The 26,717-nt window shown below is 37.6% G+C and overlaps 1 protein-coding gene and 1 long non-coding RNA gene across 3 annotated transcripts in view; one reads left to right on the top strand and one right to left on the bottom strand.

The window, feature by feature from the left end:
* Positions 1-18,761, top strand: part of LONRF2 (LON peptidase N-terminal domain and ring finger 2) — a 32,618-nt gene extending 13,857 nt beyond the window's left edge. Inside the window, exons 3-12 of the mRNA XM_072413400.1 lie at positions 742-864; positions 5,138-5,290; positions 6,738-6,969; positions 7,202-7,304; positions 10,613-10,727; positions 11,101-11,222; positions 12,170-12,328; positions 12,703-12,865; positions 13,913-14,062; positions 14,239-18,761. Coding sequence (XP_072269501.1) covers positions 742-864; positions 5,138-5,290; positions 6,738-6,969; positions 7,202-7,304; positions 10,613-10,727; positions 11,101-11,222; positions 12,170-12,328; positions 12,703-12,865; positions 13,913-14,062; positions 14,239-14,397 — 1,479 coding nt within the window. The 3' untranslated portion in view covers positions 14,398-18,761. The remainder of the gene's footprint in view (positions 1-741; positions 865-5,137; positions 5,291-6,737; positions 6,970-7,201; positions 7,305-10,612; positions 10,728-11,100; positions 11,223-12,169; positions 12,329-12,702; positions 12,866-13,912; positions 14,063-14,238) is intronic.
* Positions 12,720-26,717, bottom strand: part of LOC140332110 (uncharacterized) — a 19,555-nt gene continuing 5,557 nt past the window's right edge. The window contains exon 3 of one of the 2 annotated variants that reach the window (XR_011921035.1): positions 12,720-12,850. This is a non-coding gene — a long non-coding RNA (uncharacterized lncRNA). The remainder of the gene's footprint in view (positions 12,851-26,717) is intronic. The other variant, XR_011921034.1, reaches the window with a different exon arrangement.

Genomic DNA, 26,717 nt, shown 5'->3' with positions numbered 1-26,717 from the left:
CTGTTTATGCTTTTTGTTTATTCTTTACCAAGAACCAGCCTTGTAATAGGAATTTTCTATCCATACTTTAAATCTTCTTTTCGCCTACTATTTTGTCAGACACATTACTTTTTTAATAAATGCAGGGGAAAACATAGGACAGAACTAGGTGCTACATTTTTTGGACAGTGTTGAGCTTTCCCCACTTATTTGCATAAGAGTGCATATACTTGATTATAATAGGAGCATAATGACATACTTATAGGAAGTTGTGAAAAGGATATGTCCTCTGAGCTTAATAGCTAGCAGAGATTAAGCCAGGTGGTCATAGAGAATGCTAGAGCCTGCTGCTGTGCCTGCACAACAGATTGGAAACCTATTAAAATCCACAAGGCACATACAATTGTAAGTATGCACACACTTATTAGTTTAACTCACAAGTAATCTTACTCGGTTAACCCACTAATTTGAATGGTTTTGTTTTATTGTTTGCAAATAGTTGGTTGTAATACCAGTGCCAATGTTCCTGCCTCTAGACCACATGTTTTGCCACCTTTTTATTTTCAGTGACCTTTTTATGTAATTTGTGACTGCTGAAAGCAAGAGATCATTAGTATTTATTATATCTCAAGAAAACATTATGTCCTTTGCCGTTAATGTAATCCTGTGTTCCAGTTTATTAGAAAGGATTATTTTTAGAAAGTGTGGTACAAGATGCTTGGTTAATCGCTGTTATAGCATGTCATATTGATCTTTGTATAGGGACATTATGTGAAAGCGCAAGCTCTGTCTGGAATGGGAAGGATGGAGGAGTCTTTGAAGGAATTTCTGTATTGTGTTGCTTTAAATCCAGAATGGAACTCAGTGAAGACAGAAGCACAAAAGGTATTCTCTACTTCCTCTCAGATCAAAGTTTTATAACAATCTTTACATCGGTTTGTTTTTATACAAAGTTCAAGTTTTTTTTGGGGGGGTAAAATTAATCTCTACCAATTGTTTTCTGTTAAACACGCTGTACTAATAAAATAAAAATAAAATATCTGTCCATAAGTGATGATTAGTGGATGCTGGAAAGTTATCATCCAACATTTTCATACATCTTCTGGGGATGCTAGAATGAAAAACGATTTTGCTTGAATTCCCAGATGAGGACAGCTGCCATTGTAAGAGGTCTCACTCTTCCTGCTGGATTTTTAGGTTTTGTTTTATGTTATGGATTAAGCAACGGGTGGAGGAGGAAACACCCAACAAGTGGTCAAGAAAAACCTGATAGATGGGAACAGTAGTAAGAACTATGACCATTCATCCTAGATTGTAATTGTATTGTATTTTATAGTATTGCTTATAGTGAAACTTACCTCCCACTGAAGTAGTCATATAGTACTTCTTTTATCTGAGTCTGCTTAGACTGCAGAAGATCTGTGTTTCCTTGACTCTTCACCCCCTTATATTCTAGAGCAGTAGGCAATCATTGCATTTAATTTATATTAAATACCCCTACTGGCTTCCACATAACCCTTCAGTGCCCAGATCGTTGTTTTTTGGTTCCAGAAAAAGATTTCGAGAGATGAAGGCATAGACTAAAAAAATCAAATAGTAAATGCAACCAAAGGCTAAACTAAGAGTTAACTTATACATACAGTTATATAAGAGGGGCCTAGTGCAAAAACTGGACTGTGACAATGACATTGTCTTTACAATGTATTATCAATGTATTAACATGAATGTGCATAGTATGGACATAAAGTAGTAGTTTTTAAAGTTTCTTTGTGAACAAGCTGTCTTTGCTGTTAAATGGTTCTGTTCTACTTGAATTAAAAGTTTGCCCAAACTTGGGTACACTTTTGCAAATTAAACTTATAAGTGAGCTCACTTCACAAAGTCAGTAATTTCACACATACTTTTTGCTTGTACAGCTCAGGCCGTTTTCAGAATAATTGGCTGTTCTCTTTGTCAAATGGGTCCACAGTTCTACTGACAAATTATAATAAAATGTCACAGCAAGGTTAATTAAATATTTTTATCTCAAAGGAAAAATTGTCTGATCCGTAGATTCACTGCATAACAACAATTTTGCTACTGGGGATATCGAGTGTGGTGATTCCAACTCTGAACTCAGAATTTGCCTATCACATACAGCAGGGGTCGGCAAACTCCGGCCTTTAGGCCAGATACGGCCTAACCGGTAGTTGTTCCGGGCTAATGCCCCCTGGCCGCTCCGGCCTAATGCCGGCCGGCAACCCGCGGCTCCGGAGCCGGCGTATCGCCCAGGGGGCGTTAGGACCTACCGGAGCTCCGTTGCCAACCCCTTGCAGTTGCTTCCCTATTTACCCCGGCCGGCGTTGATATTCTGCCGCCACGGTAAATAGAGAAAGCTCCCTGAAGGTAAATCTCTCCCCTCCACAATGCATATGTGGTAGTGGGCAGAGCCATTAGGGCGGGTCCAGGCTAGTGTGCTCCCGCCCCCTCCCCCCCCCATAAATGGCCTAGTGGCCATAAAACTTTGCCAACCCCTGATTAAGTTATAGGCTGCTATAACTGTTCAAATGGTCGGTAATTGGTTAATGTATTTTTACATGGGAACATTATAACAGTTACAGCTACCCCTATGCCTGCTGCTGCCTCTGCTGAATCACGTCCCCTGGTGGCATGCATGTTCCAGCAGTGGCTGGGTATGTCTGGGCAAGTCAGTGAGCGGACTTCAGAAATAGGTATATATGGCTAGATGGACCAAGGGCTTGTCTCTAGTGTGAAACCATCTTATTGGATAGTACAGCTAGGCCATAGCGAGTCTGTTTTGAGCTAAAGATGGGTAGGTGCAGCTGTCATAATAAACCAGACAATTATTGCTACATTTGTGGCAAATTTATCCCCCCCCCCATGTGATCAGATTTGCTTACAAATATTACTTTGGATGTGAAATTGGAGATGAGGATAAAAGCTGGGCACCTCATATCTGCTGTCAGGTGTTACGTTGGCCTAACACAATGGTTGAATGGGAAAAGGAAAAAAATGCATTTTGCTGTGGCTATTGTTTGGCATGAGCCAAAAGACCATCACTCGGACTGCTACTTCTGTATGAGTAAAATTGATGGGTTTTCGAAGAAGACTAAGTAAAAAATCGTCTATCCTGACGCTGCACTGTTTAATATGTTGGCGCTATATAAATCCTGTTTTTTATAATAATAATAATAATAATAATCATAATTGTGAATCTGCTCTGAAGCCAGTGCCACATGATGCAGAGAATCCAGTGCCAGTTCCTCCTACATCTGTTCTTACTGACCGTGACATGTTGCATGAGGAACAGGAGGATGACGTCGATGTTAATGAATAGTATGAACCCCAATTTGAAGGGGGTAAGCCACATTTTTTAAGCCAATCCGATTTAGATGATCTAATAAGGAACCTGTCTTTGTCAAAAGAGAAGTCTGAACTGTTAGCCTCCAGATTAAAGAAGTGAAATTTGCTACAAAAAGGAACGACAACTTTACACTTTCGTGAACGTCACACAAAGTTCACAGGTAACGAAAAACCTTCTGTTCCTCTTGCTCATGCCGAGGGAATGAAAGAAACATATGAATCCATGGAGATCATTTTAAAATTGATTAACTATTTAGAACACAAGTGAAACGTTTGGGGTGACCTGAAGGTGGTGGCATTCCTTCTTGACCTGCGATTGGGATATACAAAGTATATGTGCTTTCTGTGCCTGTGGAACAGTCGTGATGACAGCAACCATTACAAAGTGAAAGACCCAGACCTGGCCACCCAGACCTGAACACACTGTTGGCCAGTACAACATGAAGCACAAATCACTCATTGATCCACAGAAAGTTTACCTTCCACCACTTCATATTAAACTTGGATTAATAAAAAACTTTGTTGTTGCAATGGATCGTGATGGTATGGGTTTTCAGTATCTGAAGGACAAGTTAGGAAAAGTTGCTAAACTGAAAGCAGGCATTTTTGTAGGTCCCAAATCTGCAATTTGATGCGTGATGCCACATTCAGAGACAAACTCAACCCACTTGAATTTGCTGCTTGGGATTCATTTGTGCTAGTTGCACAAAATATTATGGGAAACCAGCGAGCTGAAAACCAAGCTGAACTCATGAACAACATGCTAACAGCATACCATCAACTTGGCTGCTGAATATCATTTAAAATTCATTTCTTACATTCCCATCTGGACTTCTTCCTTTTTTTTTTCTGCATAGGTGGACTAACATGTTATCAGACATCTTTGTTAAAAGGGTTAAAAAGGGAACCTTGCTTTATTTACACCTGTCCTTTTAGTGATACAGAGGGAGCTGTCCCCATCACCCTTCTCTATTCCTTCAGACCCGAATCTGTTATTTCAGATGTCAACTGGTTGGCCACATCTAAAAACAAGTAGCTTGTCAAATGAGCCATTTGTCTACTCTGTGAGCAACTTCATATATGTAACCATGGACAGGCAAGAATAGGATGGAATATACTACTTGTTTTTTATCAGCGCCAGTTTCTGGAGCACTTCGTGGACATCTAGCCTTTGCAATGATTTATTCCTCTACCTGCTGCCTCTGCTCAAATCTATGGATAAAAGATTAGATATGTAGAGACTGAAGCAGAGAGAAAGGACAAAAAAACATTAAAAGACATGGGGACCAACTCCCCCAATCCCCCAAAATGCTGCAAGTAAGTGCATGCTGGGATCTAGTGGAGTAATCAAATATTTCTTAGTCCACACTGCTCGTCCCTTTTTGTGAGATGAGAAGTTTGAATCATTCTGTAAATCTGCATTTACACAGGAGTTCTGTGATGCTAGAGAATAAGGCTAAATGATCTTTTCTGCCTTTATATATTGTCATTCGGATATCAATAACTCTGTTGGTCACGGTCACTGAGGCACAGTGGACACAATATGTAAGAGATAAAGAGAACACTATATTAATGACAAAAAATGGAACTATATCAACAAGACGCTATCAGAAGGTCAGGCTTTGAAAACTATACTTACAAGGAGCAGTCATTATAAGCACTATTTGCTTATAGCTTCTTATTTCACTGATTCCCCAGTATAGAATACACCATGCCAAGGACAGGTTCTGGTCAAGCTACATCTATTTTATGTTATAAAATACAACCTATTTAAAGTTATTTTTTTCTTTTCTAGTTAATATGTGAGATGCTTTTTCCAGCCTTTGAGAATGTACAAGCCAGTTTCTCAGCCCGTTCTCCTACACCTTACAATAGACTGAAGCCGGTCTTCTTCAACAACTTTAACTATTTTTCTGTGGAAGATGTGCCTCTGCCCGGAGGATCAAAGGTAGAGGATGGTGACATGTGCTTACACTCAATTGCAGTTGTTACACAATTATCTCTTTTGCAAGTTTTAACTATTTACCTGCTTATAGATAAACTTAAAATATTTATTAAGTTAAGGTAATGATACAACTGCCTATTATACATTTGGGTAATATTTTACTATTTCAATACCATAACTCCAGTGATAAATCTGCCCAGCTCAATAAGAAGGGTTACACACTTGAAAGGGTTACACACAGCATGTTTATTTTGGCTTGTTTCCACAAATTGCAAGTTATGAAACTAAGACATAATTAATAAACTGCCAACTCATAAAAATACTTTCATACCGATGTACTCTCTGCTAAAGCCATAAACAATGCTAAGAATTAGGGTTACCTAAATTGTGTCACTCCATATCAGTTTGTCAATGGGTACTGTAGGTAGTTGTACAATATATATATTATACACCTCTCTCCACTTAACAAAAATGTTTAGATGTTGCAAATGCTTTTTACTATTACTTTAGTAAATTTAAGTAATGTAGGCGAGAAAGGCAAGTAGTAACCAGGCCTCTGACAAACCAGAAGAGTTTGGCAAATATTTGTGGACTGAGGTTAGGCTTGGCCTCTGTTACCAATATATTATCTGTAGTGTATACAACTTCTTTCTTTGGTCCCCATGCTGTAAAGGTTGGAATTGGGCATCTTTCCAAATGTTGCCTCACCTACGCATACAGACTGAGCCACTTTATTTGCCAAGGCTGTCCGCCTTAGCCTCCTTCACCAATAAATTATCTGTAGTGTATACACATTCTTTATTTGTTTTCTATGCTGTTCAATGCTGCTGGTGGTAGGGATCTTTTCCAAATGGTGTCTCATTCACAGACATGGACTGAAGCACTTTACTTCCTGGAGCTGCTTTTTATTGCCAGTGCATTGATAGTGTGGACACACGAGTTGGGGGTCACCTAGTTCTAATTCAGTAATCAAATTGTTTATTGGACTTTTGTTGCTGGCTGCAGTTGAGAAGACCTGTAAATGGCAGCTTCCTTTTTCTTTTTTCTGTTTCCTTAAAACAGAAACTCCCATTTAAATATAGTATATGTTGTCTAACTACTGTTAGAAATATGTTAAAAGTATGTTTTGTCAACATTTGCTCCACGTGTCTCAGTAATACATTTAATGCTATGTCTTGCCTTTTAAAAAGCTTCTCTGTTGTTTTGGAGTTCAGATCCATCCCTATTATATCCAAAATTAGAAAAAAAACATGCAGAACATACAACATACAAACATTTAGGACTTGATATGCACCCGGCAGAACCTCATTATTTACAAATAAATAACTTCTGTGTAACCAAGTCATTTTTGTAATACCCTTTTCTAAACATATTTTTAATATTATTATTCAGTAAAACCACATTTACCATCAAAGTGTTTTTGACAGTATGAAATGTGTTTTCTTGGCAGGACTCGGTGTTTAGACTAACCAAAGCTTCTTTTGCAAAGTCTGATGAATTTCCAATGAACAAAAGTAATGACTGTCCTGAAGTATGTGGCCTGTCTGATGAAAAAGTAACAAAGACTCTCGGAAATGTCCTCTCCTGCCTTCCAGGAGTAGGTCTGAAGAGGAAACATCCTAGTACCTCAGAGGACGTTCTTAAAGCTGAGCTCCCTGCCAAAGCCATTAAGAAAGACGTAGGTAAGAAGTACCAGCAATTCACTTCTGCTAAGGAGCAATAAAGGTGATTGTAAGAAGTTGCCAGGCCATTTTATTACTTTGGTACAATACGTTAGTTAGGAAACTGGACAGTTGGCAATATTATGGTGGATGAGGATTTTATCTCCACTATTTATCCCCAATATTAAATTACAAACCCCACAGTTTAGTAATAAATGAGCAGTATTTATAAAATGATGCCTTTTTTTCCCAGATTATGAGTCCAAGTGGGAAGAATCTGCCTCACGGTCACAAATGAGAGCCATCCCCATGGATCTGGTGGATGCTTCTGATTTTGAGTGCTCTCTCTGTATGAGGTATGCCTGAACATTGTGCATTTTGAAATCTGTTGAATTCACATGTTCTGTGTACTGGGAAACGTTCATATAAAATGTTTATCATGAGTTGCAAGCTTCACACCCTGTCACCTATTGTTAACCTGGAGGTTTGGCTTGGTAGAAATTTAGGCTAGCGCAAATGTCAGTTTATGCACTAGAGCAATTTTCACATTTCTGCTATGGGCCTGTTTATTCAGCAATTATTTTGTCATTATGTATGTTCCCAAAGTAATACATTTACATTTGTTTCTGACACACAAGGCCGATTTTGTTAATATTGCCTTCAAAAACTATTTCCTTTTGCAAGCAATCTATAGAACAAAAGATGCAACATTTTTTTTCTAATTTGACTATTATCTGTTGTGTTGTTACTTTAGATCAAAAGCGCCAATTTTTTAATGTAATTTTTTTTTTTATATTGATACCAAAATTACATTTTTGGTATATTAGTATAGTGAAGTTGTTATTTAAAAATCAGTAGACTTTTTTGTGTTTTTTTTTATTTTATTTTTTTTAAGTAAAGCTACAAAATGGTTTGAAAGAAGAAAAATGTATAGGTTACATAAAATACAAAAAAGTTCTCATACAACCTTATACAAGGGGACCTCATATAACCAAGTACTTCAAGTAAATAACACACGCGTTTTGGGTGCTTACTTGAACCATGTACAAGTGCCCTTGCAGTGGGGCTTCCCAAGCTACCCAACTCAATCCCCCAACCCATTTAATTTTTGGTTGATTGGATGTTAAAAGGACTTCTTCTTGCCTTATCCCTTGTTCATCCTGGAGTCAGAACTTTGTTTTTCCTTCCAATGCTTTGGAGCTTTGACATTCTCACTTCCAATGCAAGGCTACTGGAACTGCATTGGATGGGAGGACATGAGTGCAGTGCTCAACCCAGAATTTTTTTTAAGCCGGGTGGGAAGACATTTTAGGTGGGTGGCAGCCCCTGTATTGTGAACAAACTCTTTGGTAACCACCCAGAAACAGCCGGGTGGGTGCTGAAAAGTGCCGGGTGGTGCGCCCAGCTAAAAGTGCCTGGGGAGAGCCCTGGAGTGTCTACAACCATTGCAGAGTTGGTCATAAAGGGCTGCAGGGGACTAGTTAGAGAGGAGGAACCTGCTGAAGTAAGGAAATAAGATACTGGATTTTTGTTTCTTTTTACATCCCCTCTAGACAAAAATGTTTTTTTAACCCTAGTATTGCCGGAAAGCCAGATTTAAGCTAAGTTCACATTTGGCTACTGCTGTATTACTGCAGTGCCATTACCAGTACATTGCATTACCAAGGTGAAATAAAATGGAAGAATATCCAAACCTGACTGAAATGCTACAAAAAGTACAAACAACCTCAGTAGTTATTAAGCAGGTAATAACATCTCTGAAGGAGTCCTAGGCCACAGGCTCGGCTCTGAGTCCCCCTCTTGCATTTGATGGTCCTCATTTGGTGTCCAAACGCAGTAGATGACTAATCCTGCCAGAAATTGTATATGGTCCTCAAATCGTGTAGACTCTGTGCCAACATGGAAAGAATGGACATATCCAATCCCTGTGTGTAAACATTTCCCAGGTGCCATACGGAAAGAACAGATCCAGCTGAATAGTTTGAGTCTGCTAGACCTGTCAGCTTTTGTTGAAGGCTACAGTGGGTCTCATGGTCCTCTGGGAAGTTCCTTTAAATCCTAGAGTGTCTTCTGGTGCCACTCCACCTAGGCAGAGGTGGCCGGGTAGAGAGTCCTCAGAAATGCCCTGCTAATTCTCAACAGAAAACACAAAAAACCTTGCAGGCAGTTGAGAATGTGAATGCAAATGAAAAAAAGAGGTTCAAGGTTCCTTTGCAGAATAAAAGTTGCTTTGAGGTCCATACCAGAAGTCATTTTAGGGATTCCCTTATTGGCACATTATTGCAACGACTGCAGTTTAAGTAATAACAGCCTCTGTTTTTTGCTAGGTCTGCAGACCCCAGGGCTTGAACTCAAAACTCTTAACTGGAGTAGAGGTCTAAATAGTGGTGACTTGACTGTCAAGGAGGCCATCTTACTGTTTACATCCTTCAGATCTTTTTTCAATGTCTTCCCAATCTTTATATCACTTTTTTTGGACTGGTAGCTGAGAAGTAAGCTTAGATCAGGCAAAAACTGGGTTCAAGAGAATAACAGCTGTCCAGGCAGGTGAAGATTGCACCAAAGAGGATTCATAGCATTTCAAATGGAATTCTGGGCTAAAAGTGCATCCATCACTAAATATTACAGGCAGTTTACTTTGCAGCTGATTATTTCCCTCTGCCTCTTTGGTGGATGGATGCTTGGGTGCCAATGTTGCAGTAGCACAGACTGAGGAACTCTACTTTGCTGTTGAAAAGAAGTGAGGAAGGCTGCTGTTTTTAGTTGCTTTTGTGTCGGGGGGTGTTTTTCTGGTCAAATAAAAAGAAACTAGAGGATGGGTGAGCACCTGACTGGCTTATGATCAGGGGAACAGAGCTTCTAAACAATGTGTACTTACCCAGCCACTATTTGTCCACATCCCTCCCATCATGTTACATTCATGTAAAACTGATACAATCACTTATTAGGGATGACTGAGAAATTCCAGACTGTTTTTGAAGCGACAGTGCCACCCTCTGATTTTACTAAATATGTAGGTAACAATGGAAAAACAGATGTGTTTTATATAAGGAAACCTATACTGAAAGAAAAAACTCAGACTTCCAAAGCAGACCCCAGTTTTTGGAAATACTAACTGCCTTACTAGCAGTTAATCTTTTTTTTTTTTTTTCAAAATATTTAGTCGCTGACCCATAATAGGTATGCAGATCACTCCAGACTGACTTCACTTATTGCATACTTGTGTTGGGTCTTTTGGCCAGAAAGTAGTAAATTTGTGGTCACAAACCACAAGGTAAGTAGCAATCGGCTCAACAATTGCAGCCCACTCTGTTTTCTAAGTGCACCTAAGCATTAAGAAAACCAAGCTGTTTAGTTCAAAGTAGTTAATTCTACAGTAATGGACTTTATTTAAAGTTTCTAAGAGATGAGTAGTTGTCATTTTCCCTCATCAATTACCTCATGTTTGGACATTAAAAACTGATTAAATACTGTGAAATTATTTTTTATCCAAATGTATGTTGATACAGAAAGTGTGTCCTTATATCTGGCTTGTTACTGATTTTTTGGGTCCTTTGACAAAATCCTATAGTGTGGTTTTATAAGCATGTGTATTTTAAAACTAGGCATAATAAAGTTTTAAAGGAAATAAGTCATCTTGCAATAAAATACTATTTTCCAACAGACTATTTTATGAGCCTGTAACCACACCATGCGGACACACATTTTGTCTCAAATGCCTTGAACGTTGCCTGGACCACAACCCACATTGCCCCCTCTGCAAAGAGAACCTGTCTCAGGTGAGTGTTGATGTTGATCCATAAGGGTTGAAGTATTACCATGCTAAATTCTTAATAGTCATACATATGTAGTCTTTCTCTTCTTTTAAATCAAGATTGTATAGTGTCAAGCATTTTTGAGAATGGATGTTTTCTTTACTTATGGGAAAGGAAAGGAATTAATAAAGTTAATTCTTTGGACTAGTAATTTTACAGAATATTTTCATTAGGCATAAAGCATGTTGTGAATGTGCTTATTGTTACCAAAAATACTTTTTGGTACGTTTTAGTGATATTTGCTCTGATTAAATTGTTCTGTTAGAAATAATTCAATTTACAACCATCATTTTATTAGAAGAATGTTGACTGTTGTATTCTTTTTTTTTTCCTTCAGTACCTTGCAAGTAGAGCATGTAAGAAAACACTTCTGACAGAGGAACTGATTAATCGATACCTACCAGAAGAACTAACTGAAAGAAGGAAACTGTATGATGAAGAAATGAAAGAATTATCAAAGTAAGTTTCTTATCTAAGTTTTCTGCTCTTATTTCACAGAGTAGGGGAAGTCAGACAAATATTTATAGCACACAGAGCGTTTCTGCACAACACTTTAACATAATTTTTCTGCAGTCTCTAAAATTTCAATAGTGACTTGGATTTAGTCTTGCATACAAACATGTATTTGAGACTTGAATTAAGTGTAGTTAGTATACTAATGTTTTGGATGAACATTTGTCTTAAAGTTCTTTTGGGAAAAAAAAAGGATGTGGTCCAAAAACTCTAAAGGGAGTAAAAAAAGAAATACAAAAAACATGTGTCCAGACTGACAAAGATAGACCTGATATTTCTCTACAGCCTTTTACAATTTTTCCAATTTTCTTTAAGTGATACTAACTACCACCTCATCAGTAAGGACTTTACACCATAAGATTGGACACCATGTAAAATATTGGCTTACTACACTAACAAAGAGCGCTGTGTTCAACTCAAAATCCCAGCACTACATGCAAGCCAATTCTACATAACTCATGCGGTAAAAGGAAGGCGCAATAAGGGCCTTACCTACCCATCTGTGTTGAAAGGACATTGGAGCAGAACGTGGGCCATGGTATTTACTGACCCAGCACATACCATTTTTAGACACGCATAAAGAGTGGCACTTCCAGCTCCCCCTCATCATGGAAGGTGATCCAGACTAGGTCCCTAAACTTCAGAGCATTCTTTCCATAATAATAAATGTACACCCTCTCCCAGCACTAAGTCTGGGCAATCCCACTTTCCCCTTCTTTATCTCTTCCTCACTGCCTCTCTCTTCTTCTATTCTGCCCCTATTTCTCTTACTCCCTCCATCTCACTGTCAGTTTCTCCCCCTTTGTCTACACTTCCCCCCTACTATCATGCTATTTAGCCTAAAGATGAACACTTATCCTAATTAAAGTTGTTTTTCTTTTCCTCTAATACAGTCTGAACAAAGATGTCCCAATATTTGTTTGCACCATGGCCTTTCCAACGATCCCTTGCCCGCTACATGTGTTTGAGCCACGTTATCGCCTAATGATCAGAAGGAGCATGGAGACTGGAACAAAACAGTTTGGAATGTGCATAGCTGATCAATTAAAAGGGTATATATAATGTATAAATGTCTTATATATTTTTTATTAAATTTGATGGCCTTTCTTTAAATGTGTATTGATTGATATTTGACAAAAGATTATTCAACATCTTTTTAATTTTTCTTTCATTGCTCATTACTTTCTTTGGGAACCCCACTGTTGATGTCTTTTTTCCCCCTTACTATAATAGCAATAGTCTTTATGATGCAAAACAATTTTTAGAAACTAGGTAAAGGGAAAAATTGGTAGAACTGGAAACTAACTTTAAATTTAGTGACCCTTCTTCAGTGTTATTTTGCAGCACAAACACAGATACTCAACTTTATTCTATTGGTGGTTTTGTATTTTTTTTTTGTCTTTAAAAGTTATCCTATCCTTCATAGGTTTGCAGACTATGGCTGCATGTTACAAGTGAGAGATGTGAAGTTTTTTCCAGATGGCCGCTCAGTTGTTGATACCATTGGCGTGAGTAGATTTAAAGTCCTCAGTCATGGACAAAGGGATGGCTACAACACTGCAAATATTGAATATCTGGAAGACAAGAAGGTATTACAAAATAAATAAAAAATGATTCTGATACATACAGCTGTTAAATGTCTATTCAATTACGTTGCCTGACTGAAACTCAAACATAGACAAATGACTGGAAGTATAAAATTATATCTAAAGCCAAAGTTTTTTTTTTCCTATTTTGGATAGTGTAGGAAGAGCTAAACGTGTTATTTTTGTTTACAACCTTTTCTCATTGGAGGGATTCTCTGTTACTTCCTGTCTTGAGGGCTCAACTGAAAGTGAGAAAATATTTTTTTTTTTTGTGTGAGAGAGAAATTCTTTTTTAAACAGTTGTTAGGAGAACAACATCATTGTAGAATTTGCCTTATATTTTTATTCTAGTGGCAACTAAAATTTTGGATTTGCACTGTTTATCCCTAGTGATTTTGGAGTGTTAACCCAATTCCTGCCTGAATTCTTACTTAGGCGGTGCATGAGTATTAGGAGCACATTGTAAAATTAAGCATTTCAGTAGCCCACAGGATTTCCATTGATCTAGTAAATGAGGAGATGTTCTTTTAGCAATGTAACCACTGGACACATGCTATTTTTTCATCCAAAATGGCGACTGTTCATCTCCAGTGACAGTCATCTAGTGTGGGTATGTAGCTTTAAACTGCTTTGCATAGAACTCCAGGGTAATGTCTTAAATTTCAAAATAATACAGAGTAGAAGTTAGGTCAGACAGCACTGAGGACACATTGCAGTTTCTGCCGGCAAACTCACAAGCATACTGGAACATGCAATCACCCGGCCATCTATACTTCACAAGGATATGATCATGCGTGTGACACAGAATTCCATTTTAGCCTATATCCAGTAGTATGTGAACATTAGAATGACTGAAAATCTACTGCTAGTGTTTGCTGTCTCTTGCTATTTATTTTCAATATGATCAACCAGTCATTATTCTGTCTCCCTGCTTAAAATATTCTTTTTTGGGTTTGACTGATTTAAGAAATGTGCATCATTTGATTCTCCCCAAATCAGTATTCCACCCCCATTTTACTGATAAATATAGTCATTTTTTCTGTCTCTCAGGTGGAAGGACAGGAATATGAGGAGCTTCTTCTGTTACACAATGCTGTCTATGATCAAGCTAAAGCATGGTTTACCTCTTTAAAGGACAATCTCAAAGCACAAATCCTCAACCATTTTGGGCCCATGCCAAGCAAAGAATTTGATACACAGGTATGTTTACAGTGGTTAAAAAAGTGCACATGAAGTTCACAAGTAAAGTATGTTATATTGTATGAGTGTACCAGGTAATCATACAGTCTTAAATACAGCCACATGTACTACAAGTGGTGTTTAATATGTGTACCAATCATGGGACGAGATTAAACTGATACCTCCTCCTCTTTCAGATCAGTCCAAGTGGCCCAGCTTGGTGTTGGTGGATGCTGGCAGTGCTGCCACTGGAAAACAAGGCACAGCTGACAATCCTGGCCATGACATCTTTAAAGGATCGCCTACATGCCATCAGACGTGTATTATTATTTGTCACCCGCAAAAGACCCAGATGACAGAGGGTATCATCTGGTCCTGTGACTTGTGTATTGTTTTCTTTAAAAAAACTTTCTGTGCACTGAGAGACATTTTTGTGACATTCTGGGAATTTTCCTTTGCTGTTTTTGTGAAAATACCATGCAGTGTCATTGAATGAACAACACTTCTACCTGGTTTATATCTAGCCTCCAGGCTCTTAGCGGGTACTTGGTTACTGGCCGGTCATCATCTCGTTAAAAAAAAAAAAAGAAGCTGGTAACTCATCCTTTGAACTGCTTTTTGTGTCAAATTCTGTATCCTATTATGTGTAATCTAAAGTTTGTTTAGAAGGGATAAGAGAGAACAATTATTCCATACCCTCAATTGTACCAGAAAAAGACTTGTCCAGGCATATTAATGAGCGTGCATGGGTTAAACAGATCATTACTTTCAGAGTAAGTTGACATTAGATAAAATTCAGGCAATTGGAAATACTTTATGCCTGACACCTCAATAAGCATAATCATTCATATCCCACGTGCATGGTTTTGTAGGGTCCACAGCGTGGAAAAAGTCATGCTAATATGCATTGACTTTTTCTAATTCTAAGCCAAAATGTACTATTCTGAGAAAAGTTCAGTTTAGTAATGATATGTACCAGTCTGTATATTCATTACTGGATTTATAAATGCTCACCATAGCAAGTGGCAAAAGAGCATCCTTGGATTTGTGGGCACCATTCCACCCAGGAAGAAGCAGTGCATGTGTGACCTTCAGGTTTTGACTTTACATTGTCCACTATAAAGTCACTGGTATGTGAACTGACCTGTTCAACATTTTCAATTATACACAATTGTCACCTGTGGGGCAATTAGAAAATGTCTGTCTGCCTGCTAGTAATATACTCACAATTAATAATATCTTTATTTTTATACATAAGTAAGGCTGCATTAAAGCTTTGTGTTTTTTTAAATTAATTAAGTCAGAGAGACATATGTACTTCCCTTATCATTGTTCCACAGATGAGTTTAGAAATTTTACACACATATTGCCCTTTACAGCCATGTGGGATATATATTTTTGGTAGAGAACAAGTGGGAAATCAGATGCATCTAAACCCTAATGGTAAAATTTTATGATTTTCTTCCAATAAACAACTTTAAAATTGAAAATTGTATTGAGCCTCTATGCATCAAACTGGTTATAATTTTAAAAAGCATGTCTGTTTTAGGGCCTGTGTTGATATGCTTTTGTTATTTGTGAGCAGGTTTTGCATTTCCATTCAAGACTGTAAGAAGTAATGCAAAACATACTTATAGGTTAGAAAGAGGTCAACTGCGGGTCAAATGTGTCAGTAAATGCATTCTAAATAATCTTAGAAGCATCCTAAACTGATGTCAGACTAATGCTATTGACACAAGTGCGAAACCAGTTGACAGAGGCCCATATTTATACAAGCAGGGAAGTTATTATTCTACAGATCTCTTGTTTTAGGTTACATAAAATGAAGTTGTTTTATAAGGTCTGGTGATCCAATGGCTGCACTACATTAGGACCATCTTTGTTTAATTTGACTTTAGACATGACTAAGGTTAATGAAGCTCTGCAGGTTGTTTGGTACATAACACTGTCCTGTTAAGTCGGAACCTGTTTCCTGTAAAATTTAATTTAGCCTTTTTTTGGACCAAAGCTACATGAAATCTGAGGTTGGATTTTATGAATATCAGTTTTCCATTTTTAATGATTATATAACTATCTGAACCCCAGACTAAGTTGTCAAAAAATCTCTATTTATTCATTATGGATATGAAGAACTAACATTTACTTTTGTCAGTTTTGCACACTTTTAACAATTGGCCACTAGGTGGCAGAATAAAAGCATTGAAATGAGAAATGAAGAAAGATTTAAATGGCTGTGGGTGAACATGCAGCTAAACTGATGGGGTAATAATTCATAAACATATCCCAAAGTTTTTAACTACTCAAAGTGTTGTGCAGAAAGCCTGACTAACTTTGTCCTAATTGACATACAGCTTTTTAACAAAAGCAGAGTTTGTGTTAGGTGAAAGCTTGCAAGCAATGTGGCTGTGCAATATATTGTTAGCATTCGTGTAGCATAGGATATTCAGGCCTTTTTTAGACTTATGGTTGCTTTCTTGCCATTCACTTTAACCGTTCGGATATGGTGTCAACGACAATTCAACCTCAACTGCACTCAACCTCTGTGTCAGATGGTTGAGAGCGGTTGATGTTGCTGTTTGCTGTGGGATCAGTGTTTTAAGGAAGTTGATGGATCTTTCTTAGTTTTCCAGCAGCAAATGCAACAGCTTTCCAACTGCAGTGAACTGCGGGTGAAGGTGGTTGCTTTCAAGTCAATGTAAGCAGCTGGCTGCTCAAGGGAGGCCAGAAGCAACGTGTTACATTCAGCAACCACCCGCATAAAGTGGTTCCCAACAGCTCCCATTCAGTTGAATGAGAGCAGATGGGAGAGCAATTTAGCAGCCTGAAGCCAGATAACTTTGAAAGGTAGTATGTTCTAAACATTATGGACAATACATGACCCAGTCGCTTAAATGGTTCAATTTACTAATATTTTTATTCCTTCTAATGTCTTTTTTTATTGTGTACCATGTAACAGGTAACACCTGTAAAAGTTTGGTTTTGTTTTCACAACCATCAATATTTTTTACCTGCTTTCAGGCTTTGTACACACTTCATGTTTATAAACTAATCATTAAATGTGATGTATTAATAAACATAGAATAGATTTTTGTGCCATGTTACTTTTTGATAACTGTAAAAGCCCACCAAGGATGGGCATTATTTTACAAGTAAACTATTAGGTACTGTAAGCCACAGCACCCAACACAAGTGTGATTACGGTTCATGGGATGCTAAGTTTTACAGAGAGTTTTTGTCATCTGTGTTGTTCTGTGTTCTTGTGTCTTTCAGTAGCTTGTTTGGTATAAAAAAAATCTGTTTTGTGTGTAAATAATCTTTTTGAAAACCAGCATTTTAAACACATGGTGCCTGTTCTTTGAATGGATTGAGTTTCTGTCTACATCTGTTGTGATTTATGTATATACATGTTTTACATGTCAGGTCATACATTCAGAGAAAGTGTACAAATACGCAGATCTGCATATGTTTTGATTATGTTTACATTCATCATCATTTAATAAAATTGTCACTGTACCACACTTCCACTATTAAGGAGAGGCACATCTTATGGATGTTTTACCATCATTGCTGTAACTGCTAAAGTCTTTGTTGTAATTCATTAGCCATATGTACATGTCTTCCCTGCTTTGTGCTTAGAACAGGAAAGGCGTCCACATTATTTTATATGCAAATGATTTTCTTAAATTTTCTTAAGTTGCAAAAAAGAACTGCAACTATTAATATTTCTCAGCAAATTATGACAACAAGACTTAATTTACCCAAACACACTTAAACCTTTAAAGATCTGCAGTTTTGAATTGTTCTGACCTACCTCCTTGCTGCTCACATGGTCCATGCAGGAGTACAGTAAGGAAGGCTTTTGATACAACCACTACTTTAGCTGAAACAGCAGAAGTGTAACACCAGTTTATAAAATATGCTGGTGGACAATAAGACTGTGGTAATAAATGTACCACGTGCAGCAATTCACTTAATAACCTTTCACCTAAAACTAAATTTATGCCAAAGCTGTTTCATATTTTAACTAGTGATCATAAGTAGATATCTTTAGACAAAACTAAGATCGATGGTGGTTTTCTCAAAAGTCTATCTTGACCTAAATCTGTTGCACCATTAAGAAGTCATCACAAGAGCCTCAGGATTACATTTCTATGTACTGGGATTGGACTGGTGGTAGCAATTATTAGGCTGTCAGGATTCACCAGAAGAATTAACTTATCTGGAACTTTAAAGTAGTTGCATCATGTGCACCCCTGTTAACACTGGTTCACAAAGTGAAACTGGAATGATTATAACACTTATCATAGGTAGTTTAGAGAATCCAAAGAAATCACACCAAATATTATTATTGGTTCATTGGTCAAATGACATGCTGTGTTTTTATATTGGTTTTTTGTTCAGAAGTGTTCTGCACTATGCATTGACTTTTATGTAGACGTCATGCAAACCTTGTTTTTTTTTAACTGCAATGTTTTGTTCTGTATGTTTGTTTGGTCCTGGAATTGTATGTCTCCAATAAAACTCAATCCTATCAAAATCATATATTAGCAAATTTGTATAGCCTTAGAGAAACCATAAAAACCTTTACAAAGGTGTACAAACATGTATGCTATGGTAAAACTCATTAAAACCATGGGGAACATTTAATTCATTTAAAAGTGAATTGTAGCAAGTTTTTCAGTACTGTGTGAAAACAATAAAAGCAATGTTTTACAATGTTTGCGTGTTTCAGATTTCTTCTTCAAATTCAAAGTTGTAAATGAAGATAAATGTTTATGATGGGATGGCGGCTGAAACCTGTGCATTCATATTGCTTAGTATTTGTAAAGGATTCCATGTATAAAAATTGCATTGTCTATATTTAGTTTTTTTTTTTCATGTGAAACAAAATACTATTCATCAATGCTGGCAATACACAATTATTTAGCCCATAAGTTAGCATATCACACAGACATTGTTGTAGGTCTAAGGGTATTCTACATCTAAATAGGATCTTTCTCTTAAATGGCAAATATACCTACATTCTTTGGACCCTCTCCATAATTTACCTATTCTCATTACCTATTCTCAGTAGGAGCAAATTATACCTGACAATAAAAAGATAGAACCATATTCTTTCTCCACACAGCATCTAGGCACGACTTTATTGTACTTTCTGTGAATCACACAGCCACTGAAATCTCATGAGAAGGCATTTTGCCTGTTCTGCATTCTGCATTCTGCAGGAATCTTCTGGAAAGACAGTGATGTCGCACTCGGCCAAAAAAGCATCAGGAGTGGGGTAGGTGTGATTCTAACTTTTTTATTTACAAGTACATTTATTTAACTTTTTTTGTATGCAGTGGCTAAATGGCAAATTTTACTACCATCAACACTTCTGTGTCTCTGTAGAGGTCACTACACTAGGTGTGAGACAGCCATGGTTTTAGATGCTTCTGCAGTGCACCGAAAGTATGGCCGAGATTTGGAACCGCAAGACCTGCCATACATATTCCTCATTAGGTGACCAAAATAGACTCACAAAACCTGTTTAGACCAGTGGCTGCTACCACACCGGCAGCTTAACATTTTACAAGCGACTGTCAGTACCAAACCGCTCACTACCACCTGGATTTATTTCCAATGGTTGCTGCAAGTATGGTGCTGTATCTAGCATCTGACCCATGGGTGCGGTTTGTGGGTGTAAGCATAAATATGGGAGGAAGCATTATCACACAGCAACCTTATGCCTTTCTGAACAAGTCCTTAGGATGTAAAGCCAAACATACGCTAATATAGAGTAAAAATGAGGTTATTTATAACCATTATAGAGTAAAAATGAGGTTCTACATATAAAATAGAGCATTTGGATACATTTAGAAACATGTTTGGCTGCTTGTCATCTTGATCAGGGGTGCCTGTGACAGGGTGACCACATAGGAGCACCACTGGTATACAGCTATCATTCTATACCGAGCAACACAAATTTGCAACTTCCTTGCAGTTTTTCATCCTTAGCAACTGGGCTGATTTAGTAAAGTGATTATTCCCTTTTTTATGCATCCTGCAGATAACATAAAACAATTACTGTTCACATGATTGGATAATTGAAGTAAATATTTACACAGTTTATTATGTGAAGATTCCCAACTGTTTAGTAAATCATTCTCAACATGTCGGTAATTGTTGTGTATCAATGAAGCCATCTGTTAACATTTGATGGGATATATGTAGGCATAATATTGCATGCATATTTATGGACTTACGAAGTGGGCTGCAGGTACTGGTACCAGTACTGACAAGGGCACAAACAAAATGCAAAAATAATGACTTTCCGTTTTAAAGTTTTGCGTATTAGGACATAATAATAATAATAATAAAACAAACACCTGCTCCTTAGCAGACCTTACAATTAGGTAAATACCAAGTGTTGCTCATTTGTATTATCGCCCCTCTTTCTTTGGTCATTGTTCATGCTTGTTTTTGCTGCTGTTCTTCTGTTGGTTGAAATTAAAAAATTAGGTAAAATATTAGGTAAATTAAGGTGGTAACTAACAGTAAGATGCTGTTAATCAAATGCACTTGATTAACTGGTTATTAGCGACTGTGACCACCTTTAAAAAAGCAGAAGTTATGGCAGTTTGTCAGTCTGTAGCATTCAGCATTCAGGTAATACAATGTGAAGAAGGAAAACAATGATCATAAAAAAGCAATCATTGTTGCCCAACAACCTGAAAAAGGGGATGGACAGTTCCAAGCAATATGACGTATATGAATATTCCACATAGTTGCCAATCTTTCCAGAACTGGACATTCCAGTAAATTCACTCCAAGGTGAGAACATGCAATGCTCAGAGAAAAAAACAACAACATCTGCATCTCTACACATCTTAAAGTGTGACCACCACTATAAAAAGAAGAAATTTAGGCAAGTTTTTTTGGTCTGGAGCATTAACAATTAGTTATCAATGATATATTATATACTTCCTATAGTTTTTGCAACTGGTCCTTTTCTTTAGGACTAGTTTAAATTTATTGCTCAGAATTCACAGTCTCATCTAAAACTATAATTTGAAATGTTTTTTCATCAACACCAAAAAATTATACAATACAAAAGCAGTATAAACTGTTTATTGTAATGTATTTGTTACACACAACAACCTATATTACAAACTGTCCACTGCTTTGTCCACAAGAGGGCACTTTTATACAATTTATTTTTTATTTTCTTTACTAATGGGCCAATAGATGCACAATAAACATTATATATATGTACATACATACATATACACACATACACATATACATCACAAGCATGACTTTTATAGATATTTTCTGTGACATCTCCTGAAATATTTTATTATGTGTTCCAGTGTTTTACTGGAAAAGCTCTCCCAAACTGGAGATGATAGACTTTGATTGGAGAATCTGAGTGATCCAGAAAACCTATAATGGATCTGGTCCAGGATTGAAAACATTTGTCAAGTAGCAAATAGTAGCAAATGATTTTTAAAAATTGATTTTAGGTTTGCCTTTACCGTGATAGTCTTTTCCAGTCTTGGAGATGTTTAATAGGACCTGACCTATATAGTGTAGTCTATTGTTGCCTAATATGACTCCACCACACATAGAAAATGATTCAACAAATAGGTAGAGTTGAACAATTACAAATAAAATTACAGAAAATTACAGAAACTCCACGTACACAGCTTCTATCTATGTTACAATAAAAAATGTATATCTCCTTTATTATTAAAAGAGCTTAACAATATCTGTTAAATCAACACTAACGTTTTAGCCAGTAAAAAAAAAACCTTGTAGTTTGCTTTCTTCTTTTTGTTGAATTTTTTAGTAACACAAAGTCTGGATACAGCGATTCCCAAATCAATTGATTTCCAGTTTTTAATTTTGAAATCATGTAGAGTTAGGCAAAGTGTTTCTATAAGCTAGGATACGTCCCAGCAGTTTGGTTAATTCAGGTTAGCTGAACAATTTTTAGCTATAATGACCTTCAACAAGCTTTCCCTTACTGCCTTGTTTCTCTTTATGTGGCCTTTAGTGCTATAATAACCAAGGTATTTCTCTGGTCGTGTTAGCTGGGCAGCAGTGGCTTGGTCAGGCAATTTTCCAGGTTTTATGTTAAAATATTAATGTACTAGTGAATGTATGAATTCTAGTTTATGGCCTGAGGCCATCAGTATGCATCACCATGCAATCCATAATTATTTTAGCTAAACATATATTATTTTGTTTAAATATGCTATCGCACTAGAAATGATTGTGTGGGTAACAAGCAGAAAAGGAAGTGATTACAAATCACTATAGGATGATGCAGAGCAGTAATTTACCATGCAAAATGAGAGAAGAAAGGAAAGAGGAGGTATAAAGTCAGCTTTACACTGACGTGGGTGGTAAATGAGAAGGGAGAATGGGAGAGAACCATAGGGGCGATGGGAAAGCAGAGGGGAAGCTGACTAGGAGGACAGATATAAGGTGACAGCTAATCCATGGAATATTGGAAAAGGCCGAGAATTAGCTCAATTGGAAGCAAAAAGTCAGGTGGAAGAACATGAGCTGACCAAGTAACAGGGAGAAAGTTGAAAATCATAGATGGGAGAAGAGTAGGATCACTAACTTATTAAGGACAGGGAGAAGTAAAAGTGAGGTGTAAGTATGAAAAGTATTATGCAAATCTGGGCTATCAGCATAGGGAAAATCCAAATAGAAATCAGAAACAGACAGCTGGATATTTCACAAAAATGTAATACAATTTTGGTGTTTCAGCAACTGAATCCCAACTTTTGTGTGACAGTATGCCTACAATACAAAAAAAAAACATGTGTAGGGACTTCCCTTAAATCAGAAAGAACCCTTTTCTTTACACAGAAGGTCAACAAATATTTAAAGGAAGAGTGGAGTGAAGATAAAACTATGAGCTATCTTAAGCTATCTTCCATCCAAAGTTACGGCATGACCTACAACAGAGGATGACCTATACATCACAAGATGCTCATAACACACTTTTGTAGCAATTTTGTCACCTACAGTTGTTAAGTGATGGACAGAAATATTTTAGATTATGTTCTCAGTGTATAGGCTCATGTGTAACTGTGACACCCACTATACATCACAATGATGGCATAGTGTAATAGGGGCTCTACTCTGCTAACACCAGTGTAGGATGGGCACTATGCCAGTGGTCGCCAACCTTTTTGGACCAACGGACCACTAAATTTACAGGCTCTGGACTGCGCATGCACTGGGAGCCGGGTGTCACTCAAAGGGGAAGAAACTTCACACATAGTGACGACATGATGCCACTCTCCCATCGCAGGCTCAGACCTGTGGGGGGGGTTGTGACTGCCCAATTTCTCCAGTCTGTGATCCTTCACCTGACCCCGCACAGTAAAAGTGTTGGGAACATTCTGTTTTTTTTTCACAATATTATAGCAATTTACCCAAGTTAAGAGTTAGGTTTATATACATGGTAAGTGTAACTAGGTACAGCAGATGATTGCACGATAAGCTGTATAGTGTGAATATAAATGGTAATCAGATTCCAATATATGGGGCCTTTGCTTCAGACGTGGACACTAATGAGTTCTCTGGAGAACAGATGCAGCTGCCGTTTACAGTGACACTACCTTTGTTACCTGCTGGAGAATAACAGAAAGGCAAAAACCAGACAAAAGACTGGAACATAACATCAAAAACTCCTGAAATCACCATTAAAATGCCTTGATGTACAGAAAATTAAAAAAAAAAACGTCTTAAACAAGGTCAGACAATATAAAACTACAACCAATATCTTATTGCGCCACCAGCATTCTTAGGGGTATGTACTAACAGACAGGTAGCATCTTGAAAGTGAGAATAAAACAGTTTGCCCCAAGTTGTGACATGTCTGGCGGATGCCTCCATTTTAGTCATTTTTTTTGAATGATAACTTGACTCCTATTATGTGAGATTTTACCTTTTTTCCAAGATAATGAGTTAAATAGGCTAAATCATTGGCCATATGTGATCTTAAATACTAAACTGGTAATGAATTAGTTTGACTGGATTAATTAAACAAAGTGAGATATTACAGACTCTCAGCTGATGCAAAACATAATGTTAAATGCCAGCCCCAAAGTTCTTGGCTTAGTATAAATATATATATATGGGGGGAATGGGGGGGGGGGTCTTTTTAGGCAAGCAATAGTAATTGTTTTTACTTGTGTATATACAGTTAGGTCCATAAATATTTGGACAGAGACAACTTTTTTTCCAATTTTGGTTCTGTACAGTACCACAATTAATTTTCAATGAAACAACTCAGATGCAGTTGAACTGCAGACTTTCGGCTTTAATTCAATGGGTTGAGCAAAAAGATTGCATAAAAAATGTGAGGAACTAAAGCCTTTTTAACACAATCACTTCATTTCAGGGGCTCAAAAGTAATTGGACAAATTAAAAAGCTGTAAATAAAATGTTCATTTCTAATACTTGGATGAAAACACTTTGCTGGCAATGACAGCCCGTAGTCTTGAACTCATGGACATCACCAGATGCTGGGTTTCCTCCTTTTTAATGCTCTGCCAGGCCTTTACTGCAGCGGCTTTCAGTTGCTGTTTGTTTGTGGGCCTTTCTGTCCGAAGTTTAGTCTTCAAGTGAAATGCATGCTCAATTGGGTTCAGATCAGGTGACTGACTTGGCCGTTCAAGAATATTCCACTTCTTTGCTTTAGTAAACTCCTGGGTTGCTTTGGCTGTATGTTTTGGGTCATTGTCCATCTGTATTATGAAATGCCTCCCAATCAATGTGACTGCATTTAGCTGGATTTGAGCAGACAGTATGTCTCTGAACACCTCAGAATTCATTTGGCTGCTTCCGTCCTGTGTCACATCATGAATAAACACTAGTGTCCCAGTGCCATGGCAGCCATGCACGCCCAAGCCATCACACTGCCTCCGCCATGTTTTACAGATCATGTGGTATGCTTTGGATCATGAGCTGTTCCACGCCTTCTCCATACTTTTTTCTTGCCATCATTCTGGTAAAGGTTGATCTTGGTTTCATCTGTCCAAAGAATGTTTTTCCAGAACTGTGTTGGCTTTTTTAGGTGTTTTTGAGCAAAGTCCAATCTAGCCTTTCTATTCTTGAGGCTTATGAGTGGCTTGCACCTTGCAGTGCACCCTCTGTATTTACTTTCATGCAGTCTTCTCTTTATGGTAGACTTGGATATCGATACGCCTACTTCCTGGAGAGTGTTGTTCACTTGGCTGGCTGTTGTGAAGGGGTTTCTGTTCACCATGGAAATGATTCTGCGATCATCCACCACTGTTGTCTTCCGTGAATGTCCAGGTCTTTTGGTGTTGCTGAGTTCACCAATGCTTTGTTTCTTTCTCATGATGTACCAAACTGTAGATATTGTAGCAATTTCTCGGATGGGTTTCACCTGCATGGAGAGCTCCTTTGACTGCATGTTGTCTGTTCACAGCAAAATCTTCCACATACAAGCCCACACCAGCCCATGAAATAGCCTTTGAGACAATTGTCCAATTACTTTTGAGCCCCTGAAATGAAGTGATTGTGTAAAAAAAAGGCTTTAGTTCCTCGCATTTTTATGCAATATTTTTGTTCAACCCACTTAATTAAAGCTGAAAGTCTGCAGTACAACTGCATCTGAGTTGTTTCATTTAAAATTAATTGTGGTAATGTACAGAACCAAAATTAGAAAAAAGGTGTATCTGTCCAAATATTTATGGACCTAACTGTAGGAAAATAATACGTCAAAATTGCACTTTAGGGCCAACAATGGCACTAGACAGAATTTAACTAAGCAAATAGTAATGTCAACATGGTTGAAGTAGTCAGGGACAGTGCAGTTCTCTCTGTCCCAACACTTTTCACTGTGTGGTTCCTCAGGGAAGGTAGACACTTGCAATGTGGTAACAGACTAGGACATTCCAAAATTGATAGGGAAATCAATGAGAAGGATGATTAGGATTGATGTCCAAACTATGCAAATTCCAATATGAAAGGGAATATCCTAAACAGTGGTAGCTTTGACTGGATGTTAAACTCAAAGCAAAAGTGCAGAAAATAGAGACAAGAATCCTGTCTCTAGCTGCTCAGGTGTGTAATTTATGCTGCTTAGTTTGTCTGCCTAAAATGAAAGCCAGGGCTAACATAGAAGTTATGTAAAGTGCAGCTTTTAGCACCAGCCAATACAAACTAATGTACAAGTGTAAAATATGGGTCTATAAAAATGGGAAAGAATTAAGCAATAACGGAGCCCTGCCACAATGTTTCCTATAAATTGTAATTTCTCCTGAGCTTAAAGGTATGTTTAGGGCAGCCTTTCTCTACCTTTTTAACATGGGAGAACCCCTGAAATACCTTTCAGGTCTTCACGGAATCCCTTCTATAATATATTAATTTGATGGCCAGTAGAATGCATTGCTGGCCAGTGGGAAGTATTTTACTTTCACAGATAACCAATAATATTATTGGTGTCACCTAAAGTCACGTCAAAGGTGCAAATTACTCATAGCTCAAAGAACTCTCAGCAACCTCTTGTGGAACCCTGGGGCCCTGGGGTTCCACAGAACCCAGGTTGAGAAACACTAAGGGTAAGTGAAACTGAGCATATCACTGCAGCACTCTTGCTTGAGAATGCCCATAACACTGGCCACACTTAGAGTAAATTCAT

The sequence above is a fragment of the Pyxicephalus adspersus genome, chromosome 1 (assembly GCF_032062135.1).
Source record: "Pyxicephalus adspersus chromosome 1, UCB_Pads_2.0, whole genome shotgun sequence".
NCBI classification, from domain to species: domain Eukaryota; kingdom Metazoa; phylum Chordata; class Amphibia; order Anura; family Pyxicephalidae; genus Pyxicephalus; species Pyxicephalus adspersus.
The sequence above is the reverse complement of the archived record's forward strand: the minus strand, read 5'-3'. Positions and strand labels throughout refer to the sequence as shown.